A 12,097-nucleotide genomic window follows, 5' to 3' on the forward strand; every position below is an offset into this window, starting at 1 on the left:
GATTCAGGATCTTAGTTATAGGATTTGAATCAGTCTCTGTCTCGTGGATTGGGCATGGACTCGGTGATGACTCAACTGCATCCCTGGTTATATTTTTTTCTTTTGTAACGAAGCGATGGTATGAACCTGTCAACCTTATCCCCTTATTTAAAAAATGGAATGTATGGAATGAAATTCGTCTTACTAATGCTGTACTGTTATTAAATTACCTATCAACTTTGCTTATTTGAATACTGATTAATTACCCTGCTATAGGAATTATTTCAATTTCAGTTTTATGTTTGTTACTTTGTCATAAACATAAAAAGTGCTATCACCGTAGTTAACAGCACGATACAGATGTATTTAAAAATTATATATAAATCTAATAATTGTAATGAAAAGTCACAAAGAAGCAACGACAAAGTAAACTCATACGACAAAAACAACTACCCGCATTTCATAATCCCACCCACTCCCACCAACCCTATCTGGAAAATCGAGTGTTAAACTGTTTGAATGCAGATGACAGAAAAAAAACCTAAATCTGTTTGTTTTCGACAGAGGGCGTCTGATTCTTCTCTAACGTGTGCCAGATGATGACAGAATGTAAAGGATGCTGAATGTCAGACACAGTGTCAAGAATGTCCACCCATGAAAGATTTACCCTTGCAAAAACTGCACACCCTCTGCTTTTGTTAATGTTACTAGCCAAAACTAATAGGTCTGAAAACGTAGTCAAGGTAATACTCTGATGCACATTACATAGCGGTACGAGTCTGGTCCCTCCCAAATTGGGAATTCTGGTCCCGTGAGGCGTAATTTAAAGTCACAATTGTGGCCCTGGGACAACTTTTTCTCAAATGTGTGTAATAATTATGATTTTGAAGAGGTATTAGGAATGGTCTTCCCCGTCTCAATTTTGGGTTTTGGCGAGTTGATTTCTTAAGACTTGGCATAATTTTTAAGCGATTTATCCTCGCGAAAACTTACTGTTTGTATCAAAATAAAATCAAAGTAATCTTTAAGATTATTCCACTGGACATAAATAAAAATTTAATGTCGAAACAAACACCAAGTTTTCAAACCAATACAATAACCGCACTGAAAGAAATATCCAAGACAAAATCGTTCTGAAGAGGGTACCACTGTTTGGGTCTCTGGGAATTCATCTTCGCGAGTGCCAGAAACAAATGGCTTGAACACCCTCAAAATGACGATAACATGATTGACCATTATATGGTTAAACATGCATGCCGTAGCCTACTACAGTGTAAATGCTTTATTTGTGGCCTTTCAATTAACAGGTGAAAAATGAACAAGAATATGGAGAACAAGGGAGATGGGTAATGCTGTTGGGGTTGTTGAAATAATACACTCCACGCAAAAATCCAGACTATTGACCTCATTGTCATAGAGCACTGGTTGTGGGAACTCCTTGGTGAGTAGTATTATTTCTACAGATAGTTACAAACTGCATGTTATAAATAACAGAAATACAAATCAACACCTAAGAGGTCTCGATTGTCACAAATATTTACGTCCCTAGCATTCATTAAACTAAAAACAGATGTAGGGGTCTACACACATAAGGTCACAAGTACTATGTAGATCCTTTCAGCTGTGGACCTATGTCTTGCCTTGCCAGCAATATTTCACAGACCTTCCATCAATCCAGAACCCCATGTATATCTATACTCTCAAATAACACAATAATTATTATTACGCACGTACACAACTCCTGCAAGTGTTTGTCAAAGATTGTACTTGCTTGTCACAATCAACTTCTCGTTTGTATTTTCTCTTAATTTTCATCATGAAACTAGCGTACGGGCACAGAATGTCCTATATCCAGCAAGAAATGCGACCGAGGGGTACCCCCATCATGTCCAATCGCTATACACACCCTAGAATATTGTTACCTAGCAACCCCCCCGTCTGAAAAGAATTCCTCAGATTTCAGTGAAACAGAGACCAGCACAAAGCTGGGGGGTTCTTTCGTCTCATATCTTGCTTCGTATGGAATGTCCCGCTTTCGTTTGACAGATCAGAGCTCAGTTACCATGTATACTGAAACATTTATTCTGAGACGCATATTATCTGACTAAAGCTGTCGATGTCTGATACTTTACTACACGTACTTAACAGGAAATTTGACCAGAACGAGCGAATTCTTTTACGTTCTTTAGGGCCTATGAGTCCTGGGTTCTATGAAATACAATTACATAACAATAAAGAGACGATCTTAGTTTACGGATACCAAACTTCATCTAGGATAGTCGTGCAGATTCCACAGTTTGCCTTGTTATTGAGTACTGAATTATTAAAGTAGGATTTTTCCTCAGTGGAGGTGGGGCCAGAACCCCACAAGTTGGGCACATTCTTTTAAGACTTACAAAAGTACTACGGGCGCATAGTCCTAAAAGTAATAGCGTTTCATGGTTCATCACCAATGGACGCCAAAGACTCTTATATAAACATTTCAGGTATTAAAACGATTTCAACTATTTCAGGTAGATTAACGACCCGTACGCAATTAAGCATTTTGCCAATTTAACCGAGACAGTTAAGCTGTGGTGTAGCCGTTTTCAGCTAGAGGAAGCTTCTCTTCCTTGGGAGGTGACATGTAGTAGACATTGCCAGGTTGTTGTGCCTTCAACAGAGAAAAGGAAGAAACGTATGATATTGATGACTTATTTTGAACGATAAATTCATAAAGGTATTTAAAACCATAAGGATTATACACATGATATAACATTCAGTAAAATGCTTTCAACATCCTTCTTGAGTTATACTTCCCCGAATTCGAGTCAAACACTGTTGTAGAAATTTCACTGCCCAAACAGTTTGACTCCACTAGAGGTCGTTTGTTTGAAAAAAATGTCAAACAGGTTTAGAAAGTCGTTTATGCATATAGAACAAACAATCTGAATTTAATGTTTACTTACCACTGCGGGACGTTGCTGCAAGACGATTGTCTGCTTTTTGTCACTGCAACAGCATTTAAGGCAGCAGCACTGAAACAAATACAGAGTTTGGAGGCGCATAAGCATGTGTCAAATCCATGGCTATAATCATTTGGCTGGATCCATTCAAGTCCATTTACAAGCTGAATATTATCCTGTGCTTAGGCTCGGCGGATATTGAGTTGCCAAAGGTGCATGTTACTGTATTTCATTCATAAGACAGTCGTATACCGTCTACAGCGAAATATAGCAACCTCTTAAGTGGGTTTCTCGCGACAATAAGACATGTGCGTTACAACAACGCAGAATATTTTACCCAGCGCACTGAGTATTAAATGTATCGAGATTCTTTTATAACCGGTCGCGGTTACATCAACTTCGAGGGATATTCAAAACATTACCGATTATATTCTGCCTGGATAACACAGCAAATGTTCAAAATTCAAAGGAAAATGGGTTTGAACTCACCACGGATAGAGTGAATATCACACTGATCAGGAGAGCAACCCCAGCGGAAATTCCAGCAGCAAACCACCCATGCGCCCAGAAATGCTCTAGAAAAAAAAGAGCGTGCCTCGAGGAATTCCCATGAACTTCCATCATAGGGTGCTCAAACAACAGGCTTTGTTGGTTGATGCTTCATATAAAATTGAGGTCCTGGACATTACCGTTTTACAAACTTCACTGGGTCTTATTTTGTGTGTGGCTCAATTGCTTTGTAAGTAGGGGGCCTACTATACAAAGAGACTTCATATGAAGCCATCACAGGCTGAACATCACCCATCTTCGAACAGTACCATCCATTAAGTTTTTAAGCATTGGTATATGTATAAAAAGCTCCCACTAAGTCATCCAGTTTTAGCTAAATTTTCTTTTGAAATGATGACAGGAGAACTAAACGTCTTGGAAAAAGTGCTCAAAAGACAGCACAACTTACCTCTCATGTAATCATCACCGCAGATATAGAAGCAGTTGGACTGTCCGTAGTAACACTGACTGCTCGAGAAGGGAAAAATTTAGATTGAATATTTAGTTCATATGTTTTTGAAAGAAATGAAAAATGAGGTTGAAAGAGAGAATTTGTATGTTTCAGTAATTGTTTACATCAGGAATTGCACTCAGTACTGTTCCCTTGTCCATATTACATACTAAATTTCTTTTAGAAATGGTGTGCCTTCATAATATAAAATTAAAATCTGCAAAAAAGGATTTTACAGCCAAGAAACAAAGTAACGCACAAAGCTTGTGCACAGTGTATAAAATATACAAGCTCAGCTCATTGTCTTGGATGTCTACATTCGACAACGCTGAACCTTTGCGTCTGCCAGAACAGATGATGACGGATTTGCTTCACTGAAAACCTGACCCTGATGGCCTAAATTTCATCCTGGGATGATAATACCAGTGAAAACTTACCAGACTCTACAGTAATCGGAACTATCATAATACGACTCCATGTACATCTCGCCATGGCTGTACTTTGTCCCGTAGGTGCCGTAACAATCTGGAATGCACAACAGGAACTAGATGGTTGAAACATTCCGTTTACGTACCCTGCAGCTCCATATGTAAAATGCCTGTCTGTTCTGACGACTATCATTCACTCCGATAAAACGATGGAAACGTATATTACGTTTACAGTGGGTATGAAGAATAACTGACGAATCAGATATTCAGGTGGAATGGAACTTAAAATTTGTAGACCAAAAGAACAGAACGTTATGGCAAAATACATATCTACAACAAATTTCCTGCATGTGGAAAAGGAATCGTACTGTCCAAAACAAACACAAAGTGCATTTCGCTGTTGCAGGGCTACTTAGTGTAGTAAGTTCAGAAATAAATATTCATAAGACAAATATGGCCATAGCATTTCCTTCTCTCCCTCCCAACCTTCCCCTCTCTCTTCCTGTCTTGTAATCGCAGCAGTGAAATTTATCTGTCTCTGGAACCTTTCAAAGAACTTACTGAATTGAAGCATTTGGGGAAACTTAGGAATACACCGAGACTCACCGTAATTAGCTTTCTTGCAAACGGGGCACCGTGAACCATCTACCTGCCGCCGTTTCCGATATGAGACCGGAAGATCATCGTAAATAATCCCTCCACTTTCTTCAACGCAGCACAGCTCCCCTTCCGCGCAATCATCGGACGAGTTGCAGTGGTTCTCGCAAGTGATGCCAAAGTCGTCATACCAGTGATATTTCTCAAAATTGTTTGGACATGTGCCGTGGTGATCGCCTAAGATATTACAACGAATGCATCAATGATACAATGTCGACTTCTGAGTTCTAAAGACAGAGGTGGATGCTAATAATAATACGTTTAAAGGCATGCAATTTTATCCAAGTTCAACCTTTACTTCACATCTCTAGAAAAAATACTTCTTATCGTTCATCGATAAAAGCTTGTGTTCAAAAGTTATCTGGTGATTTAGAATTCGTGACTGGAGGAAAGCATGTCAATGTTAGTAATTAAAGGTTGGTGTATCTTTCCAAGGCAGTTATTTTGAGAAGCTGGTTTTCAATTATTGGATGAACTACACGCGACGGTAATGCGTAGCTTGGGCCGTTTTCCAATACTCAACTTCGTATAACAGGCAAGATATGGGACGGAAGGGTACCCCCCTTACCTGTCCAATCCCTATACACACTCTAGACTATTGTTACCTAACACATCCACCCTAGAAGTCTGGAAAGAATTACTGAGATTCTGATCAAACAATGACCAACACAAAGGCGGGGGGGTTCTCTCCATCCCATGTCTCGCTTCAAATGTAACTTCGTCTCCGTCTCAGGCTACGTTCCCAAAACCAATCCCCGATTGTGGGTCTGAAGCGTTTAAATTACATTGAAATACTGTAATTTTTGGCTCTCTTACATCTTATTTGATACTTTGTGGCACTATTAAACTAAGTACTGAGATTACAGCTTTAAGGTCGGCTAGTAAAAAAAACAGTTGAAGCCTGAGACGGAGCCGAAGTTAAGTATTGGAAAACGACGGAGCCGAAGTTAAGTATTGGAAAACGATCTTGGTCTGTGTTTTCCTTCCTCCATGGTCTCATTTGTAAGTCGACTTGGGCTGTATATTACATGTAGTTTCAAAGTCAAATTCAGATTCAAATTTCTACAATCCTCTTCGATCCGCCACCTTCGGAGACAGGTTGAGTATTAACTGTCTAAGTCTGCAGCTACATGTATTTATCTTAGCAAATTAATCAAAAGTGATACACTAGCCATGCAAAAAATGGTAGAGCGCGAATGGCCGACCGTGCCACAAATTGTGTCATGGTCCAACGAATCTGTTGTAAAAACAGAAAGCACAGGTGAACTCACGGTGAGGTCTGTTGGTTGGTTTGGACAGCGGTTGCCTAGTCGTGGTGACTGTGCTGTTGCTAAATTCCGGGAACCTGCAGACGGAACAATCCTCACCGACGAAGCCGCGGCAGCATTTCATCTCTCCAGAGCAGTCACTGTCCCTGGAGCAATTGTGCGTGGACCAGCTACTGCAACCACGCCCAAAGGTGTAACGGGGCGCCGGGCACTTACCATCCTTCACGGTGTCTGTCAAAAGAAAATTGAAAGGAAATGATGCAGTGCTCATTCAACTATTACAGTCCATCTGTACATTGATGCTAATTTCAAGATATAGGTGAGACTTCAGTGTTTATACTTTTTGGATCTATCCATACCGCTAATAGGGAGGATTACCATCTGCTCTCAAAATAAGCTTCTATGAAAAATTCCAGCGAGTCACTCATTTCTGTGTTTGTCCGTACAACGGACTGTGAACATCTGTCAACCTTGTCCTCATGCAAACGGTGCTGAACAGTGACGAAATGTAATTGTAATGACATTCGCTATCATGGGAGGACAGAGCCTATCTTTGTGATCTATAAAATACATTAAACAACAACGAACCTCATTATCCACATTTCTAATTTACATTTTGGGGAAGACTTGTTAACCCCTTAATTTAAGGCCGGGATGCCCAGTAAAAGCCCTGGCCAGCAGCAGACCCACATTTAAACCGTAGGTGCATGATGAATAGAATGTGCGTGCAGATGCACTAATCCTCACACAAAGCCGCGGCTGTTGATCTCCCGGGAAGTTGTCTTTCTAATAAAGAAAGGTCAAGGCTGTTTTGTTATCAAAAGCTCGCGCTTGAACTGAGACTGTGCATAACAGTAACGGTTTTAGTGGGGTTTTAGTCAAAGTGCGCTCACCGGTGCATATAGTCTGCAACTACAAGAATTCGCTTGTCAAAATAGACAAGTCTGTCTTCATCTTGTCATTGTTTTGCCCTTCATCAACATAATTAATAGAACATACTTTATGATCAGTGCTTTCCAAGAGCTTGTAATTAAAATCACGCATTTTCTATCGGTGGAATGTGAATCCACAACCTCCCGCCTGCTATGCGCTCTTTTCACTCGACCATCGACCTGTGTCGTGGGTATGTGGCTGGGTCGAATCGATAAAGCAATGGTACATGCAGTTCTGAATACTGCAACTATTTACCACTCCTGATGAATTTTTCACAATACCTTGTCATTCTGACAAACAGAACTATTATTTTTTTCCACTGACAATAGCTACAAGTAGTTCTTGTCATAACTAAGATTTTACACCGTTTGAAGTTCACTGTTATTGTAACAATCTTGTCTTGTGGCACAAAACCTTGTCGATATGACAAACGGAGCTTTATCAACTGACTTAGCAGATCTTGTCATTATGACCAGAACCAATACTTAGTGTACATTATAAGGATTGCAAATCACCAAGTATGTTACTTTTACTTGAAATTGACTTTGGGGTGGAATTTTCATTCTATTCAGTAGGTGGCGCATGCCTAATACGAGGTGACAATTAACGTTCGAAATTTCTGGAATTCGAACGTTAGAATTAGGGTTGAAGCCCCAAATTCAAAATCGTTTGTCACATGTCTTCTGAAAGGATACTTTCATAAGAAATTAAGGAAAACATCGTAGTTACAAAACAAATTGCAAGATTTTTTGAAATGGAGGTTAGTTTTTTTTTTTTAAAAGGGAAGGTAAATTGGACAAAGTTTAGCGGAATTACTTTTTTCATAAGATAACATTTGCTTTAGAGATAATCACCCTGCTAATAAATGTATAAAGACAAACAGATCGTTACATGAAACACGTGTCAAATACATTGTGGAAATGTATTTTTACTTACAAGTTTGCCCGTGTACGGCGCACACCAGAGCTATAAACACAGCCAACAGCGTAGTTCTTCCCATTTTCTTTTACAGCCAAGTTGTGACGGTAAGTCTTTCAGAGCGACTTGTAAATGCAAATACCCGTATCCCAGCACAGCGTTTACTTTTATATCGTCACTTGAACACCTACAAAAATACAATACCTGCAAAAGATATATACTTCACCACCCCCCCATGTACATTATTCATATTCCTATATGTATTGAACGTGGTGGTACAGCCAAACACTGTTTGAAGCTCTCTCATTGGCTGTGACTGACGTCAGCGTGAACTATTCAAGTTCACCTTTTGTTATTTTGTTTACGCGGTGACAGGCAGTGTCTCGTGTTGCTTAACGGGGTTGCTCATTGGTTGTTAGTGACATCATAGATTTAATTAGATATCAAGCGGGCTAGTGAACATCTGTCAGTGTCACGGGTCCAGTACATGACGCTCGAAATATCGGAAACTGATTTGAATGATAAAATGGCATTAAAACAAATAAAAAGGGTGTAAAATGAAGAAATAAGTGAAAAAATTCCCTAAACTAGAAATGCAACTGGGAATTTAAACGTAAGTCCTCAATGAAGCAACGAAGGGCAATAATTTAAAACTAAATGACGGAAAGAGGTGTTCAACGCAGTGACAATGAAAGAAAGGAATTTTAAATTGCCACCAAGATACGTGCGTAAAATAGATTCCATCTAACTGTATTCGACTCATAATACACTGCTCATCTTATCTATTTTATTTTGCATGGGGAATAAATCATTTAGGGGTACCTTGTACATGTACATGTAGTACACTTGGTCTGAAACGGCTGTGTGATTATCAATGACTCATACCCATCACTGATATGCACGTGACCTGCGCCATTCCGTCAGGCTCACATGATGGTTGCAGCGTAAATAGCCTTCACCATGGTAACATGCAATGGTGTACTGAAGTCACGATCTTTTAATAGGCAGTTTTTAGTTATGATATTTCGAAATGGACCGCCTCTGGTTTCTTTAAGTAGATTGGAATAGCTAGCTAAAGAAAACGTCGATCGGAGTTTTCTGAGTTTATCATTGTTGTGTTATTGGACACGGATTACTCACACATTGCATACAAATCTTCTTGCTAATTTTTTTTTTGTGTAAATTAAGAAGGTAACTCGTTTGTCTGTTTTTTTAATAGAATTTTTTCAGGCAGTTTATAAAAACAAAGCTAGGAAGAGCGGTATCCATTTTCACTTGCTTTAAGAAAAAATAAATGCTCCCCTTGATTTCATGACCTGTGAAAGTTTTATCAAATGGGACTACCTTTCAGAGCACAAGAGGCCTCATACAGACCACTCATATTTTGCCTACAACTTGTATGGACGGCCTAAGTTTGCAGAAATATCTCCCGTTGGAAGGTTTTCAATTTTACCTCAAATTCGTTCAAAATGGACATCTGTCCCATTAATACTCTATGAATTATTCTTCATCTTTGGACCGACGACCAGCCATGGGGTTTAGCGGCTGCTTACAGGAAAACACGACTGTGACGTCAACAGAGCAGACTCTATTATCTGTATTAAGAGACGGGCGTTGAATCAAGCCCCTTCAAGGGCGGATTCGGAGGTGGAGGCACGAAGGCCATGTTCCCCTTCTCAAAGCAGCCTTTTCAATGAGAGAGAGACCTGTGTCTATATTATTTCCTTTCCTTTAGTAAGTCTGTAAAAAGCCCAAAATGTAGTTTTACTTCTCAGAAAGGCCATAAAAGGTTACTTTAAAAAATGCCAATTTACATGCCCAAAATGCAATTTTTGTCACAACCAAGTGTCTGTGTGAAATCGGGGTAATCTCACAACGCACGTTCTGCCAACACTTTGAAGTTTGATTTTTGATTTGAGGCGATAGGTACCACAATTTTTTTCACTGACCGTGCAAAAAAAATGTAACTGATTTATGGAGAATTAAAGAAAGTGCCTCGGGCTGAAACGTTTCTAAACCATGAGCGTCTATTAAGTCTATAAATCACAAAATATGAAGGGCCTGACGTTTCGATCCAAGCAGAATCTTTCTCAAAGGCATTTGTATTTTAGGTCATTGTTGTCAGCAAGCAGTTTGCAGCAGTTTTTTATTACTTATATTTGGAAGTCTATAAATCATTGATTACATGAAGAGACAGAAAACGCCCCACGCTTGAAGATTTTTGCCTCTCTGAAAGTTCAAATCAAAAACCTCTAACACAAAAACTTTGGTGTTGTTCTGAGCCTAGGGCAATTGTAGGCTATACGTGTGCTATATATGCATCTATGATTACTCGATTTGTGTAAAAGTAACGTCAGCAAAAATTGACACAACAGAGGTGTAGTTACATTTCAAAATCTTAAGTAAGAAACAGATTTTAAATGAGACTTGTAGGTTTGCACGTTGGCCATAAACAAGGTGTTGAAAGTTTGAGGGAACACAATGGAAGCCAATCTGTTTTGTCAGATGATAGGCCTAAGAAACAGTTGTTTTAAGTTCACGTTTCGATCAGGTGTGCTATGCTCGTCATCCGGATTCTGCTTTTCAGGACTTACGATTTGTTTTAGAGGCCGTAGTTTTAGGTGGTTTAAATGTCGCTCGGACTGGTGTCTCAGGTGGCATGCAAACATAGCAATCGGTTATCATGATTCGCCAGGCGTTACAACATTTCTGACTGCCCGGACACTGACTGTCGTTGGAACACAGCTTCCCACCGAAAGGTGGGGGGCAGGTTTCACTCCATCGAAACTGGGGAGATGGGCATGTCCCTGGCTTTAACCCTGTGAAATAAAGAATGGAATAGTCAGAAAAATAGCGTAATTCTTTCCTAAATTAGGAACATTCCAGGTGTAGTCCTTGAGCGAAAATAGTAAGAGTGAAATTTAATTAGAAATCGGCGAGTCCAAGTGCTGCAACTTTGCATCAATTCTGGAAATTACAAAGTAAAATTGCGTAAGTTCTTAGTTGCCTTACCATTTGCTTCCTGGGCATATACAACGGTAATCAGGGCCGTCACTAGCAGGCCAATCACAAGCCAATTCTTCTGCATCTTCCGCGTATTCTCGGGTATAACACGCGCACTGCTGTACTCAAAATGGACGAATCGACACTTCGACGGTCGCTTTATATAAATCCCTGAAGTCCAGGAGTAGAGTCGAATCAAGGTTCAAGAAGTGTTTACTGCATGGTTCTGATTAACGCAAACACGAGCAATATCTCTGTCGAAACACAAAGTTGACTTCTGCTCGAACCTTTGTTTCCCATTCTAACGACAATAATGAAGTTCAGCCCTGCAAATTTTCCCGTGTTAAAACGATGCATGTTTTTTTTAATGCTGGACCCACTGAGTTTCTAGAATAATGCCTTCCGCATGGTTTGACACCATCATTGTGACAATTTAAAAAGAGCTCACATACGGCGTTGTGAAATAATAATACGTAATTGTGTACACCGTCTACTGATTATGCTGAAACTTGGCGGTTGAGGAATCATATACTGTAAAGATGTCGGTCAACTTTGGTTTGATATTTTGCCCAATGTAGGTAAAATATCAACTCAGCAACCTTTGGGCAAATTCTTCCCAAAATTGGGTCTATGTTTGACCAACAGTTATGAACACTGTTTTGACCAACTCTATCTTTTTGCAGAGTTTGTCATCGTATGCGCGAGGTTGGCAAAGAGTGGCATTCAACCCTTTCATTTAGCTGGGGAATGTGGGAACCCTGCTCGTTTATGTGTCGTTCTAGCTCTGCACGGAAGAGAACTGTTCCATTCTCAGCTTGTTTCAAAATGGCATTTCAAATTAAGTCTAGTTTCTTTTCCCACCACGGCTCCGTTCAAATTGTGCCGTGCATCCACAGGAAATGTGCCCCATCGACGTGGTTTGACTGCACAATTAGTGTGTGAGAACGAACACCAAGATTCGCTGTC

General features: G+C 39.8%; 1 protein-coding gene across 3 annotated transcripts; it reads right to left on the reverse strand.

The window, feature by feature from the left end:
- Nucleotides 1–1,009: 1,009 nt before the first annotated feature.
- Nucleotides 1,010–11,299, reverse strand: LOC110978173 (uncharacterized). 3 transcript variants are annotated; one of them, XM_022232953.2, is made up of 9 exons: nucleotides 11,141–11,296; nucleotides 10,723–10,947; nucleotides 6,281–6,508; nucleotides 4,959–5,186; nucleotides 4,362–4,449; nucleotides 3,883–3,941; nucleotides 3,414–3,499; nucleotides 2,928–2,996; nucleotides 1,010–2,632 (listed from the first exon to the last, which is right to left on the reverse strand). In XM_022232953.2, the coding sequence occupies exons 1-9, from the start codon at nucleotides 11,214–11,216 to the stop codon at nucleotides 2,546–2,548; spliced, it is 1,146 nt and encodes a 381-aa protein (XP_022088645.2). In that variant the 5' UTR covers nucleotides 11,217–11,296; the 3' UTR covers nucleotides 1,010–2,545. The 3 variants fall into 3 exon arrangements, 2 of the variants coding, with proteins under 2 accessions (XP_022088645.2, XP_022088646.2); XR_002598029.2 differs by lacking the exon at nucleotides 3,414–3,499 and having other exon boundaries at nucleotides 11,141–11,299; XM_022232954.2 differs by lacking the exons at nucleotides 10,723–10,947; nucleotides 11,141–11,296 and adding an exon at nucleotides 8,147–8,343.
- Nucleotides 11,300–12,097: the final 798 nt, after the last annotated feature.

The sequence above is a fragment of the Acanthaster planci genome, linkage group LG01, assembly GCF_054643075.1.
Source record: "Acanthaster planci isolate LZ-2023a linkage group LG01, COTS_SCS, whole genome shotgun sequence".
In the NCBI taxonomy this organism is placed as follows: Eukaryota; Metazoa; Echinodermata; class Asteroidea; order Valvatida; family Acanthasteridae; genus Acanthaster; species Acanthaster planci.

Excerpts from the sequence above, each read along its gene's own strand:
- LOC110978173 (XM_022232953.2), bottom strand. The coding sequence starts at position 11,216 with ATGCAGAAGAATTGGCTTGTGATTGGCCTGCTAGTGACGGCCCTGATT. Across the intron at positions 10,948-11,140 it reads ATATGCCCAGGAAGCAAATG|GGTTAAAGCCAGGGACATGC; the intron begins GTAAGGCAACTA and ends TTTATTTCACAG. Across the intron at positions 4,450-4,958 it reads TTGCAAGAAAGCTAATTACG|ATTGTTACGGCACCTACGGG; the intron begins GTGAGTCTCGGT and ends TGTGCATTCCAG.